General features: G+C 35.1%; 1 protein-coding gene and 1 long non-coding RNA gene across 7 annotated transcripts in view; both read left to right on the forward strand.

Moving 5' to 3' along the window:
- LOC128211316 (serine/threonine-protein kinase 32B-like) overlaps positions 1 to 15,038 on the forward strand; it is a 185,865-nt gene that overhangs the window by 165,243 nt on the left and 5,584 nt on the right. For all 5 annotated transcript variants that reach the window (XM_052915974.1, XM_052915975.1, XM_052915977.1 and 2 more), the window contains one exon: positions 3,204 to 3,335. In XM_052915974.1, the coding sequence (XP_052771934.1) occupies positions 3,204 to 3,335 (132 nt within the window). The remainder of the gene's footprint in view (positions 1 to 3,203; positions 3,336 to 15,038) is intronic.
- Positions 11,454 to 13,372, forward strand: LOC128211317 (uncharacterized). 2 transcript variants are annotated; one of them, XR_008257270.1, is made up of 3 exons: positions 11,454 to 11,688; positions 12,723 to 12,819; positions 13,115 to 13,372. It is a non-coding gene; the product is annotated as an uncharacterized LOC128211317 (long non-coding RNA). The 2 variants fall into 2 exon arrangements; XR_008257269.1 differs by lacking the exon at positions 11,454 to 11,688 and having other exon boundaries at positions 12,486 to 12,819.

Consider the following 15,038-nt stretch of genomic DNA (forward strand, 5'->3'; position numbering starts at 1 on the left):
GCATAAGTACATTTATAAATATGAAACATGTACATAATGCACCAGTCAATTGAAACCATGGCCCCCCAGGTCCGGGGTTATGCCAGGGATAGCCGGGGAAACGGGCTGTACCTTTCAGGTGGCCCTGCAGTGCCGGGTGAATGCGGTGGTTTTGTCTTCGAGCAAAATATAGCATGGAATATGCCTTACCTAGGCTCCCTGGGGTGCGGGGGCATATGGCAGGGATTTGACCATCAGTTTGTCCTCGCAGGACGAGGACTTTACCTGGGGTTGGCTGGACCGAAAGTCAAAGTCCCTGCTATTCCCCTGACCGGGGGGGAGGGGACGTGGTTACAATTGACTGGTGCATTATGTCAATTGTAACCACGCCCCACTACTGCATTCACCCGGCATAGTCTAAAATAATAGACGTGTTATACGGGATTCTTCAAATCCCGAAGGATTTGCCATATCAAAAATCTAAAAAAAATCTGTCAACGTACAATTATTTGGACTATCACCCGGCACTGCTGGGATACCTCGAAGGTAAAAACACGGTCCTTTTCCCCCGCTACCCCCGGTATACCCCCGACCTGGGGGGGGGGGGGGCGTGGTTACAATTGACTGGTGCATAAGTAGATGTAACATGTATATTTATAATAATATATGTAGTACATGTATGTAAAAATATTAACACGCTGTCTTAACATTTAGCAAATAAAAATGATTGAAGAATTCCAAAGATAAATTAAAAAACACATCAACATACAAAACTACTCAAAGATACTTACATACATAGCCCTTTGATACGAATATCCCAGTTCAATGCCGATTGTTGACATTCGTTTTTTCGACAGAAAATCTTTCCTTACGCGTATAATTCACTTATAATCCATGTTTTACTGTAATGACTCAAATTGTTAGGTGTAACGTAATCAACTGTCAGTGTGCATTTTTAGTGTTTACTTATTTTAAACGTATATCCATGATAAAATCATCACCCGAGTTTCCAACTACTACGATGTAGAAATTCCATTATTGACCTATGAATAGCGGGGAAATACCTTCTGGTTCTAAAAATAGCAACATCCGGTATGTGTTACAACTCAGGGACAATCGTAATAAAATTTTACTAATGTCACCTTACACATTACCAAATAAAGTTAGGCGAACATTTAATTCCGATATCGATTAGATAAAAGAAAAAATATTACCTCATGGTTTATCAATGCAGTCAACATAACAAAACAACACAAAACATAATTATTCCCATTCACATAATTACCGGTCCACACATTTTACATTTCCGGCACATGATATTTCAGGTAACCAATCGGAAAACATAAATGAATCGGGAACAGTTATTAAACTTATTTGTCGTTCTTTCGAAATAATGTTTTGAAGATTAATTGAAGAATATCTATTCAACCATAAAAATCATTTTTAACACCCATGCAATCGCCACCCATTTGCATTTTTTAATCATTATAAAATAAAAGTAAAACCCAATTGTCAACCAACTTAAAAACCGCTCCTTCCACTAACTAAAATAAATTCCCATTCCATAATAGGCGCGCACTTCAGTGTGGCGCCAATCATGTTTTTCAATAAATGTCTAAGAAGTTCAGAAAGTGAAAGGTTTTGTTTTTGAGAATAAAACCCTTTGAAAATGACATTTGATGTTATTTAACAAGTTGTTTAATAAATGTTAAAAATGGCAAATAAGTTATTTCACTGAATGTAATAACTGTGAAAAAGATTGAGAGACAGTCTGGAATTTGCAAAAAAAACTTGAAAAAGTCTGGAATTTTACTTGCAGAAAAATGTGGGAACCCTGTAGTTAACATTAATAGTATTTGAACAATAAATACCAAAAATCATGTTGTATTTAAAAAAAAAAGTGCTCAGTGCCATGTGATGATTAGTTAAAAAAACTTTGTATCGAAAAGAAAATATCACGGAAACATGCAAATTATGTCGAAAAAAAGATCAGGGACCGACTTCGGAATACCAACATTGTATACAAAGGATAACACTACTTTTTTGAAACCAACTTTCCTGGTTGTTTTCTACTTAGACCGCACGCTTTATTCGCTTTTAATATGTATGAATTCACAAGACATTTCGAATGCGCGAGGGGCACCGCGGTTAGCTGATACTGGTTTCTTTTCGGATAAAAGAGAAAGAGGGTACCAGTCTATCAATACAGAGCATTGAACGGAAAAATTTTGATGCATACTTTTCTGACCGTATGCAAGAACATTCATGAAGTTAACCCGATTAACTCACTCGCTACGTATGCATTTCTTGTGCTTCATTAAAAGAACATACAGTTAGCATAAATTGTTAGGAGAACTATTTTTATTGGATGTTTTCATTGTAATCAGTTCTGGTACTACTTTGATTATTCAAATTTGCTAACGGCAATCCAATCAAAATACAGCGTATGAATACATTACGTCAGTGAACCCTCAGATGCGGCTTGAGAATGCAGATAGCGCGTTTAAACAAGTGCCCTAGTCCAAAAACCAGGAGTTTACTTGGGGGGTTGGTGGGGGGGAGGGGTACAAGCACTTAAACATTAACCGGGAGTTAACTGGATGGTAACCAGCACGTAAACATAAACCGGGAGTTAACTGGATGGTAAACAGCACGTAAACATAAACCGGGAGTTAACTGGATGGTTAACAGCACGTAAACATAAACCGGGAGTTAACTGGATGGTTAACAGCACGTAAACATAAACCGGGAGTTAACTGGATGGTAACCAGCACGTAAACATAAACCGGGAGTTAACTGGATGGTAACCAGCACGTAAACATAAACCGGGAGTTAACTGGATGGTAACCAGCACGTAAACATAAACCGGGAGTTAACTGGATGGCTGGTAACCAGCACGTAAACATAAACCGGGAGTTAACTGGATGGCAACCAGCACGTAAACATAAACCGGGAGTTAACTGGATGGCAACCAGCACGTAAACATAAACCGGGAGTTAACTGGATGGCAACCAGCACGTAAACATAAACCGGGAGTTAACTGGATGGCTGGTAACCAGCACGTAAACATAAACCGGGAGTTAACTGGATGGTAACCAGCACGTTAACATAAACCGGGAGTTAACTGGTTTGTAACAAGCATGTAAACATAAACCAGGAGTTTACTGGGTGGTAACAAGCAAGATTTATAGGCGCTTAAATCTACTCTTCTTTTCATTTTACAGAAGGACCATTTGAACTGTGACCCGACCTATGAGCTGGAAGAAATGATTATTGAAGCGAATCCCCTCCACAAGAAGAAAAAACGCCTCGCCAAGCAGTCCTCACGCAAGTCTGAAGGTCATGTCAACTCTCAGGTAATGAAAATCATATGCTGTAGAACTTCATATATAATGGGCACTTTTTGAAATGGGGCTATACCGAATTTGCCAACTTCCAAAGATTGAAAATAAAATTATATGCTTGGAAACTGCAGCCATGTATATTATGTGTCTTGAATTGGAACAAAATGGTATGAATTGTTACGAAACTGTAATTTCCCATCAAGAGCATAACTTGGCTGAGTACCAGATTTATGAGTCTGAATGCATGCATACATGCCATATCCCCCGGAATTTCGACCCATCCCCCGGAATTAAAAAAAAGTGTGTTTAAAATTATACAACTTTATCACAGGGTTTAATTATATATGCCTGTTTACAGTTATAATGCCCTTCCTGTCCTGAAGCTTAATTGGATTATCAACTGATGGTGTGTTTTAACAACACCTATTGGGTGACACTGAATAAATCAGCAGGGCACATTTCATGCATTGTTTTGATTGAAACTGACAGAATTTACGTAAGAAATGTCAATTAGACTGGTCAGATAAAAGGTCGATTTTCATTGGTTAAAACTATAATTTTTATCCAATCAAAGAGGATGTAACAAATTAAAGTGTTCTTCAAAACATGTGTCATTGTCATCAAAAGGATTAATAATTTAAAGGTGACAGTAAATTATTCAGAAAAGAAAAGGATTAAAATGACTAATAGACAATGCTGTTTTTGTTATGCCTCACTAATATGTTTACATACATGACATTGACCTTCATCGCAAATATCGGAAAATAACAGAACTTCCAGAAGAGAAACTGAAAGTAGACAATTCGGATGAAATGACTTTTATTTATTTATTATGGTGGTGATGTTTTTATTTTTTGATGAATGCCAAAAGAAGATATGTTTATGAACTTAAAGAATAAATTATGCATTTGCTTTTTATCAGAAGCAAACAAATCTGACTATTTGGGAATTGAAATGAAAAATATTGATAATTCATTCCATTCTCTCTATTAGTCTGAAAGTCATCATTAATGATCATAGGCAGCAGATTTTGTATCCAATTTTAGAGGAAGGTAAGCCTATTAAATTGTCTCTGAAACATATTTTTCTATGAAGTATTCTATTTTGCAAGTGAATGCTTTTATTATGCAATATGGCTGTGTCTCATAAAAATATAGATGAAGTTCTGGAAAAAGGGGTAGACAAGGTGAATTGGCACGTGTGTCATGCCTGTAATGCTACATGGCGATTATGAAAATCCCCTGGTATGTGACCCAAATCTCCTTAAATTCTGGACATAAACCCCTCGGGAGCCTTTCAAAATTATGGCAATTTGTTTTTTTCGTACTTGCGTCTTAAAATACTTTGAAATTTTGCCGAATTAGATCTGCTAAATAATCCCCCTGAATTTTCAGACTTGAACAAATCCCCCTGAATGGTCTCCAGAAAATATGGCATGTATGTGCATGCTTCTACGAGGTTAATATTATTTAGAAAATGGCAATGTTGAATAACCTTTTAATAACCTCTTTATAAATATTTTTTTTTGTTTTTAGCTATGGTGATAGGGTGATTGTCTATCATCTGTCTTCAATATTTAGCTTCAAAGAACTTCTCCTTCTAAACCATTGGGACAATTTCAACCAAACTTCACAGGAATGTTACATAGGTGGTCCTCTTACATATGCAGATTCCTTCAATAAAAGTGGTTCCATGCAGAATTCTGGTTGCCAAAGGAACAACAGTCTTCTCAGAAACTGTTTGCCTGATTTCAACATAATTTCACAAAAAAATCGTAAAAAAACCAATGGCCATCAGGGGTTGGGGCTACTTTTTGCTAAGTATATATCTATGAAGAAAACTTTGAAAAACATCTCCTCAGAATCTGTTGAACCAATTTAAAAATTATTTTGCAGAAATGATACTTAGACCTGTGCTCATCCATCAAATTCCTTCATACCATGTTGATTTGTATAAAAACAAGGTTGCCAGCGGTAGCAGCTACTTTTCACTATAAGTCCATTTTGAAAACTTTGAAGATCATCTCCTCAGAACCCTTGGCCTAATTTTTGAGATATCTTGACAAGAGATATTCTTTAGGTGACCCTCTTTTAAAATAATTTCATACGATATGTACCTAGGGTGACCCTCTGTCAAATTGTTGATTCATAAAAAATATGGTTGCCTGGTGTTGGGCTAGTTACCACTACAGTATGTGTGTTTGGAAAACTTTAAACATCTTCTTTTGATAAACCAGTAATCTGATTTCTAAATCCTTTTTTATTATAAGTTCATTAAGTGACTTTCAAAGTTATTAATTATATATTTAAAAACAATATATATTTTTTCACTCTTGCTTTTCGATGAAATATTGTCAACAAGAGAGTGTAGTCTACATTTTTGTCTAGAAAACAACCTGTCTTCAAGCGAATCATACTGATCTCTGACAGAGAGTGGTGATTGAATATCCATGTAACATTGAACACACTCTCAAACTTTGAAAATGTTTTAAATCCAATTCACATGTGTTTCAATTAAGTGAGCAACCTTTTCAATTTTCAGTCTGAGTAAAATGGCGACCAGTGTACCGTAAATGACTGGGTATAAGACGATAGGGGGTATTAGACGCAGGGGAAAAAATCTGTGAAAAATCCGAGAAAAAAACTTTTAATCTATGTTTTTGGTTAAAAGACGCATAGAAAAAATGTCAAAATCGTCCGGCATTTTCAGCCACCATGTTTGTTGACAGTGACAAAAAAAAATGTTTTCGTGAAAATGGCGATGGTTATCTTTAAAACCATACAACCATACTGTCGAGAATGAAAAGTTATGTCATGCAAAAAATATTTTGACAGTGCCCAACTTTGTTTTTTTATATGTAAGTTTGATTATTGTTTAATTCAATTTATTATTCAAAATAATATTGAATACCGTAATTCACAAGAGTTCGGACACCATAAATTAATTATTTTTTTCGCTCTCCAAATACATAGAAAATTATCATTTTTACATTTTATTTACATGTTTGTTTAACCTGCCTTTTTTCTTCATGTTTGGTTTTTACCACTTATTAATTTATCCGTAGTAATCAATGGTCATAAACTTATTTATTACGCCTATAAGCGTAAATCCTTCATGAAGTTAATTAAAACACCATTTTATACATGCACTGAACTGAATAAACACATTCTATCGGCTTCAGATCAAAGAGTCACACTGTGTGACGTCACATAACTTACAGTTATACCCACGAGGATCTCGTGGAGAGCATGGACATTGCTATGCAGGATTAATGTACGATTATTGCTTCATATAGTCTATAAGTGTGGTACAAGTTTGAAAGATTATTGGCAGATCGTTTTACAAACATGCCATGTCGATGTTTTCTTAATCCCTTGATTGCCCTTGTTATGTCTCCCCCTCTCTGGGGGAGACATATTGTTTTTGCCCTGTCCGTCAGTCCGGTAGTCCGTCAGTCCGTCCGTACGTCACACTTCGTTTCCGATCGATAACTGGAAAACCGCATGACCTAGGATCACCAAACTTGGTAGGGAGGTTGGTCATGAGGTGTAGAAGATCCCTATTGTTTTTGGGGTCACTAGGTCAAAGGTCAAGGTCGCGGCGACCCCCAATGTAAAAAACATTTCCGCTCAATATCTTGACAATGGTTTGACCTAGGTTCACCAAACTTGGTAGGGAGGTTGGTCATGAGGTGTAGAAGATCCCTATTGTTTTTGGGGTCACTAGGTCAAAGGTCAAGGTCGCGGCGACCCCCAATGTAAAAAATATTTCCGCTCAATATCTTGAGAATGGTTTGACCTAGGTTCACCAAACTTGGTAGGGAGGTTGGTCGTGAGGTGTAGAGGATCCCTATTGTTTTTGGGGTCACTAGGTCAAAGGTCAAGGTCGCGGCGACCCCCAATGTAAAAAACATTTCCGCTCAATATCTTGAGAATGGTTTGACCTAGGTTCACCAAACTTGGTAGGGAGGTTGGTCGTGAGGTGTAGAGGATCCCTAATGTTTTTGGGGTCACTAGGTCAAAGGTCAAGGTCGCGGCGACCCCCAATGTAAAAAACATTTCCGCTCAATATCTTGAGAATGGTTTGACCTAGGTTCACCAAACTTGGTAGGGAGGTTGGTCGTGAGGTGTAGAGGATCCCTATTGTTTTTGGGGTCACTAGGTCAAAGGTCAAGGTCGCGGCGACCCCCAATATAAAAAACATTTCTGCTCAAAATCTTGAGAACGGTTTGACCTAGGTTCACCAAACTTGGTAGGGAGGTTGGTCATGAGGTGTAGAAGATCCCTATTGTTTTTGGGGTCACTAGGTCAAAGGTCAAGGTCGCAGCGACCCCAATGTAAAAAACATTTCCGCTCAATATCTTGACAATGGTTTGACCTAGGTTCACCAAACTTGGTAGGGAGGTTGATCATGAGGTTTAGAAAACTCCTATATTTTGGGGGGTCACAAGGTCAAAGGTCAACGTCGCTGTGACCTCTAATGTAAAAAAATATTTCCGTGCAATATCAGGAGAATGCTTTGATCTAGGTTCACCAAACTGAGGTTGGTCATGATGTCTAGTTGATTTTGCAATCAGTTGGTCAAAGGTCAAGGTCACTGACCTTGAGGTGAAGAACCGGTTTCTGCTCAATAACTCAAGAACGTTTACACCCAGGAACTTCATACTTGGTATGCCAGTTAGTCATGACTAGTTGATGGCCCCTATTGATTTTGGGATCCATCATTGATTATTTCTCACCTACGACCACACAATGGGGGAGACATGCGCTTTTTCAAAAAAGCAATCTCTAGTTGTTTGTTTAATCCTCAAATAAATATATCACACTTCCTTTTCAACAGGCAATAAATCGTTTAGGATGGGTAGTAACTAATTAAATTGTCACAGTGGTGTATACGGTTAGGTAATCTAGCCAGGCATTGTAAAGATAAAAATCAATAATCTTCGTCTGTGAAACTTGGTAACTATGAAAGTTATGATTGATGTATTTGGGAAATAATTATGGGTGTCCAAATATTTAGAGTGTACGAACTCTTAGGTGAATTATCGTAACTTTAATCGAAAAATATTTTTGTTGAAATTATAAACGTCTTACGATATACCGTATCCCGATCTTCAAGTGCCGTTTTAACCCGTATATACTCGATCAATATGACGCGAGTAACATCCCTTTCTACATAAATCTAAACAAACTCTCGGCTAGAAACTGACCTCAGAAAAAAAGTTCAAAAAATTGTTACTGGGTATTATACGCAGGCATTTTTTTGCATCAAAATCTGAGGGAAAAAAGTGCGTCTAATACCCAGTCATTTACGGTAATTTTGGTCATGTATTCATGCCCATATTAATTTTTTTCCCCCTCCTTGAAAAAGGGGATAGAAAGAGGGGATATAGTAATGGTAGGCGCGCTTCTGTGCGTGCGTGCGTGCGTGCGTGTGTGTGTGTGTGCGTCCGTCCGTCCCACATTCATTTCTTTGCATCTCCTCTTACATTTCTCATGCGATTTCTACCAAACTTTCACAGATTGATGATCATAAAGTGAAGCAGCGCATATTGTCGGGCTTTTGCGATTTGACCATTTTCGAAAGAGTTATTGCCCTTTGCTTATTTAACATTTAAAATTGGTTTCTTCGCAACTCCTCTTACCTTTATGACTATATAGTGACGCAGCACATTTTGCAATTTGACCTTTTTTGAAAGAGTTATTACCCTTTCTTAATTTTATGCATTTCTTATGTTCCTGAGAAACTACTCTTACCATTGATTGGCTTTTGTTACAAAAAATGCCTCCATGACGCGGGGGATAAAGCTGTCTGTGACCGCTCTTGTTTCAATGCATTTACTGTTATTATTTGGAATATAGATGCATAAAGAAAAGTTCATTGATGAAAAACAATAGAAAAACGTTGAGAACAATATATCTCCACAAGCGGGAAATAAAAATGACAGAGTCTACATCATCAGCTGTAAAAACTGCATGAGGGCATGCCATGGGTAGCAGTGTAACAAACACTCTTTTCAAAGAAGGGGGTATTCAGAAAATAAAAACTAAAGTACCAATAAAACTAAAAATAATCGAAATAAAAATTTGTAGACGTCAGTGTAAGATCATAATTAATTTAACTCAAGAAAATAAGTTATTCTTTGACATTTGTGAAATAAAATAACTTCTTACACTGAAATCAACAAATGCTTTTTATATAATTACTTGATTTTTTTACAGTCATTGAAGATATCAACTTTAAACTTCATGAACTCATTTACAATAACAAAGAGTTCTTTTGTGACAAGTTATATAACTCCAACTTTAAAGTTGGAATAAGTGTGGCCCTTTGTAACATTTTAAACAAGTTTATGTTTTTGTAAGCCTGTTTATGTTTAACTACAGGATGTATAATAGTTTCATGTGCCGCTGGTTTGATATTATGGTCTGTCTAGTTTAAACACTGGGCTAAAATTAACTGAAATGGGCACAATTGATAATCTTTGTTTTATACTCTGCTGGAGCTGTAATTTCGAATGAAGAGTTTATGAAGCTCCCCGGCGAAATAATGACCATGGTCGACCATGGTCCCCACGGTTTTTGACAGTTTTTGACGGTCAACCATGTTTTTTCATGGTTAACCATCAAGTACCGTGGGAAAATCATTGCCTCGACCATGGTCTACCATGGTCGACCGTGGTCGACCATGGTCTACCATGGTACAAAAAAATATCACCATGGTATACCATGGTTTGACCATGGTCGACCATGGTCTACCATGGTACAAAAAAAGATCACCATGGTATACCATGGTTTTTGAAGGTCAACCATCAAGTACCGTGAAAAACCCCACAGTAGACCATGGTACAAAAGTTTTACTCCGAGAGTCACCATTTCAACCATGGTCTACCATGGTACACCAAGGTTGACCATGGTCAGCCACTGTGACAGTTTACCATAGTCTACCATCATCCTTTTTTATCTGATTCTTTACTTTGGATAAGTCTAAAAATGATTTGTTGATTTTGGTAAATAACAGAAATAGCAACTTAATAAATGTGGTCTTATTCTTTACTGATATTTAGTAAACACACAACTTGTCAACAACAGAAGTTGTGTTTCAGTATTAACCCTTTACCAGCTGTTCTGCTAATTTTAGACTCATCCACAACGAAAGCATCTGATGGAAAGGAAGAATATCTATTGGAAAGGAAGAATACCAAATTTGAAAACCTTTGAAAACAATTTGTGGGAAATAGAGCATTTGCTCATTAATGAGCATCTATGCTCCATTCCTCTGTGAAATGATGTTCTTGTGTTTAATTACTGTTCAAGAACTATGCAAAACTGTACTAGAACAGTAACTGATCACTTTTAAGAACAGTTGTACTTGAACAGTTCAAGAATACTTTTTAAGAACAGTTCTTGAATTTTTTAAAGACTATTGTTGTTCTAATACTGTTCTATATTAAAGTCTTAAGTACAATATAAGAACAGTTCATGAATAGTGTTTGCACTTAAAATGTTCTTGAACTGTTCATAAAGACAAGTTGGCACATTTAAAGAATAGTTTATGAACTTTTATGTTCTTAATATGTTCTTGAAATGTTCTTTTTAAACAATTTGGTGCATCATAGGAACAGCTTATGAACATGGCAAGTTCTTAAAATGTTCTGCATATATATGTCTTTGAAAGGAAACTTGTACAAAAACAAGTAGTTGCATCAGCAACAGGCAGGAAGTTGAGGTAGCTGTGGTTACAACTGGCTGGTGCATTTAGTGTAACACATTTGGCCCAGTTATAACCCAAAGATTATAAATAAAAAATAACAAACGTAAAGAAAATTCCATATCAAAATAACATGAACATTAAAATTAAATTTATTTTAATTAAAGCACCACATATATCATATGTATCATGTAAGGTGCCATGGATTGCTGGTCACATTGCCTGGATACAGTAATTTATATTTTTTATATATTTTTTTTTTAATAGATTTTTTTATTTATTTTTTGTCAAGATTTTGTCAAGTTATTAGTAACTTTTTTTCATGAAAAATGTGGAATATTTTTTAAAATGACATATATTCACTATCTTGTCAAAAAAAATAATAAAAAAAAATATTTTATTTTATATAAAATTACTGTATCCAGGCAATGTGACGAGCACCTGTGGTCAACACTGGTTAATTAGTTGTTAAACCGGTTAAATATAATATTTACAAAATACTATAGCCATATTCTAACGTAGCTATATAACTATATTCTAACGGTTACGCATTTAAGACGAAACGCTCTTCACTGGCGGAGATAGTTTCGAACGCCCGCCATTTTTGTCGAAATAATGCGCCAAATAAACTGATGTCTTGTTTCGTTTATTTAAGGTAAGTTCAAGCGATGTAAGGAGTATAATTCAGTAACGTTTATAACGATCTTTTACGCTAATATTATTGTTTAAAATAACATAGCAACATTTTGAAGTAATGAGCAAATATGTTTTGTTGTAATACATTTTCGCGACAAACATACGAAATACGTTTGTGTAGAAACACAGTTAAATGCTTGTTTTTGACTAGCGTTCAGCTAATACTTAATTTATATATATATTAAAGCAGCTTTTAAATTTGTTTCTTAACGTTGGTAAGCTATTTTTGTCGAGAAAAAGGATCAATTGTAATGGGCCGGCAGCGATGCAAAAGTGGGTGGGGAAGGTCAAAAACTAAAACCTTTAAAAAAGTTTTTATTGTTTTGAGGAACGATCTTTTAGGGGAGTGAAACATATATTTTTGGCGACATGTTAGTAGGGAGTTAACAAATTTTACAATAGAATATTAATATTTTTTATAAAAAAAACTTTCACATTTATTCTAAAAAGTCTGTTGACATTATCACTTTGTTTTCATGTCAAAATGCTCCAGACTACCTATTTAACAATGTTGTGAGTTCGTTATTATATCTTGTCAAATAAAAAATAAAAGTTCTTCAGGTTAATAATGAAAAGTAGTGGATGAGAGATCATTTCCGGGTTACAAATATGTTAATATCTTTTTAAATATAGCTGCAATCAAAACAAAGACATTGTTGATTGGACAGTTTCAATAACTTCGACTCAGTCACAAATATACTTTTTATGTTTAAAGACAATATAGCTTTTTGATTTGAAATCTGATAAAATCTTATATCATAAAATATGCTCAAATCCTAATTACAGCTTCTCATGTTGCAATGGATAAATGGGTATGAATCATGCTTGTTAAATATTGAACCTCAAAACTAAGAAGAAATTGATTTTTTTAACATTTTTAAATTTTGGTCCTTCAATGGACTTTTGCATCGCTGCCAACCCTTGACCTTTTAAATAACCACTATGCAAGCAAATTATGGTTAAGTGTCTGAAATGTTGTTTCGTCTATTTTAGCCAACCCAAAGGAGCTAACAAATAAATCATCAGTCCTCAAACGAATCAACCAGTGAAGGAGAAAAACATTCAAAGCCGTAAATTGTCAAATCCATCAGTGAGTAGACTATTTTTTAAAGCAAATGGTAAGATTTTCATTCTGGTTTTGAAAACAATATGGTTGGATGTGTGGAGTGGATTTTATATGTAACAGACAAACACTAATGAGAATCTTTAAAAAAAAATCAGACTCAATAAATTTGAGCTCTTTGGTTCGAAAGAATTAAATAAGCTATCATTAATTTATATACCTGCAACATTGAAATCTTAATTCGCACTGATTTGATAACCAACTGGCCGTTAGTTATTTGAAAATGTTGGCAGTACAAATAAATAAAAGAAATATTTTTCAGGTTGGAAGATGGATGTCAAAGTCTTAGACAACGAAAGGCTTCCAGAGTTAAGAAAAGACCACTTCAACAAAAACAATCATGCAAAGAATGACTGCAAAAAATCTTTTCGCAGATGCGTTTCATCATCAAGTGTATAAGGAAAAGGGACCTGGGTACAGAGACTAGATGTAAATGTCAAGGACTGAAATGAGCAATTCAATGGTTTCTTACTAATTGTGTTTATATGCGTCATAAGAAATTAAAACTGTTATAAATGGATGTGTAGTAATGATGAAATTATCACCTTGTGTCGAATGACATTAACTATTCATGAATTTAGTTCATGAATGACATTTTGGAAAAATAATGTTCATGAACTGTCAAGTTCATTTACTAAGCAGGAGTTCATGAACTTAGTGGAAGTTCATGAACATGATTTGTCAAAATTGTCATTCATGAATAGTTCATGTTATTCTCATCAAATGCTTGACGTCACTGACATGGATAAGTAATTTGCTGGACTAAAGAAGCTCGATACATGGAAAATGATAAATGCGAATCAATTAATACGCTGTCGTTCTAGAATCAAAATAACAACTGTATGACTAACTTTTATCAGTAAATACAAAACTGAGTTTGGCGCGCTGATGCAAAAAATTAAGTCATTAATAACTATGCATTTAAACTCCAGAATTACCTTTAAGAACCATTAATGTACAGGTGCATACTTTTTGTTTCTTAAATACAATAACTTTATCAACTGTGTTAGTTTGAATTTTTTATCCATGTTTTTATGCACATTGGTTAAAAGTACATGTTTGAAAAATATAATGATATAATTAAGGAGAGATAACAGTTTTACTTGCGTCTATGCTGTAAGAGCGCAGTAGGGCATGTGAGCAAATTTCATAAAGCATGTTAGAGCATCTTGGGTCATTTGCTTTCTTACCCTACTGCGTTCATACAGCATAAGCGCAGTAAAATGTGAGCAATACTTGTAACTTTAATACATAATCATAAATGAAAAAAATGTTCATTGTGGTAAAACAGAAGCAGTTAAGAAAAGTAATCTACTTTTCATGAAGAATTGAAATTGGTTACCTAAAACTGGAGCTTATAAGAAAGTGTTTTCAATTTTCTTGTTGACTATTTCTTTCATAATAGTGGTTGACATTTTAAACAAGAAAGTTATAATGTAACAATTGTTCAAGATTAGTTCCTAAAACGTTATCGTTTAACAATTGTTATCACATCTAGTCAGGAATGTACTGGGTAGATTTCAAGATTTTAATCCATGCAAGAACATTTCTAGATCCGTACTTGATCTATTCTTAACGTGTACAAGAACCACTAGAAAATGATAAGAACATTTTAAGAAATGTGCATGAATTGTTCTTGAACTGTTCAAGAACTGTACTTTTACTACTATTTAAGAAATGTGCATGAATTGTTCTTGAACTGTTCAAAAACTGTACTTTTACTACTCTTTAAGTGTGCAGGAACAATTCAAGTTCTTGAAATGTAACAGTTTCAGTTTAAGAACTATATTGAAGACGCTCCAATATTTTACATAATGGACAGTTTGAGGCCTATATCATACTAAATATATATATATATATATATACTATAATTTTGTTCTAGTCAAAGTTTGGCACAAGTTGTTAGCTATTGCAGAGAAATAAGACATTTTTTTTTCCTTCTCATATACATGTAAATGGGATATCAACAGAATACAGTACTCGGCATGCTAAACTAGATGACACAATAAACATATTTTAATCAATACAATTCCATTTCACTGATTTTGATCTTTGTTAAGTTTGTTGTCAATCCTATTTATGTGACCATGGTCTACCATGGTATGTGACCATATTCTACCATGGTATGTGACCATGGTCTACCATGGTATGTGACCATGGTAGTTCATGGTCTACCATGGTAGTTC

Source organism: Mya arenaria, chromosome 12, assembly GCF_026914265.1.
Source record: "Mya arenaria isolate MELC-2E11 chromosome 12, ASM2691426v1".
Classification (NCBI taxonomy): Eukaryota; Metazoa; Mollusca; class Bivalvia; order Myida; family Myidae; genus Mya; species Mya arenaria.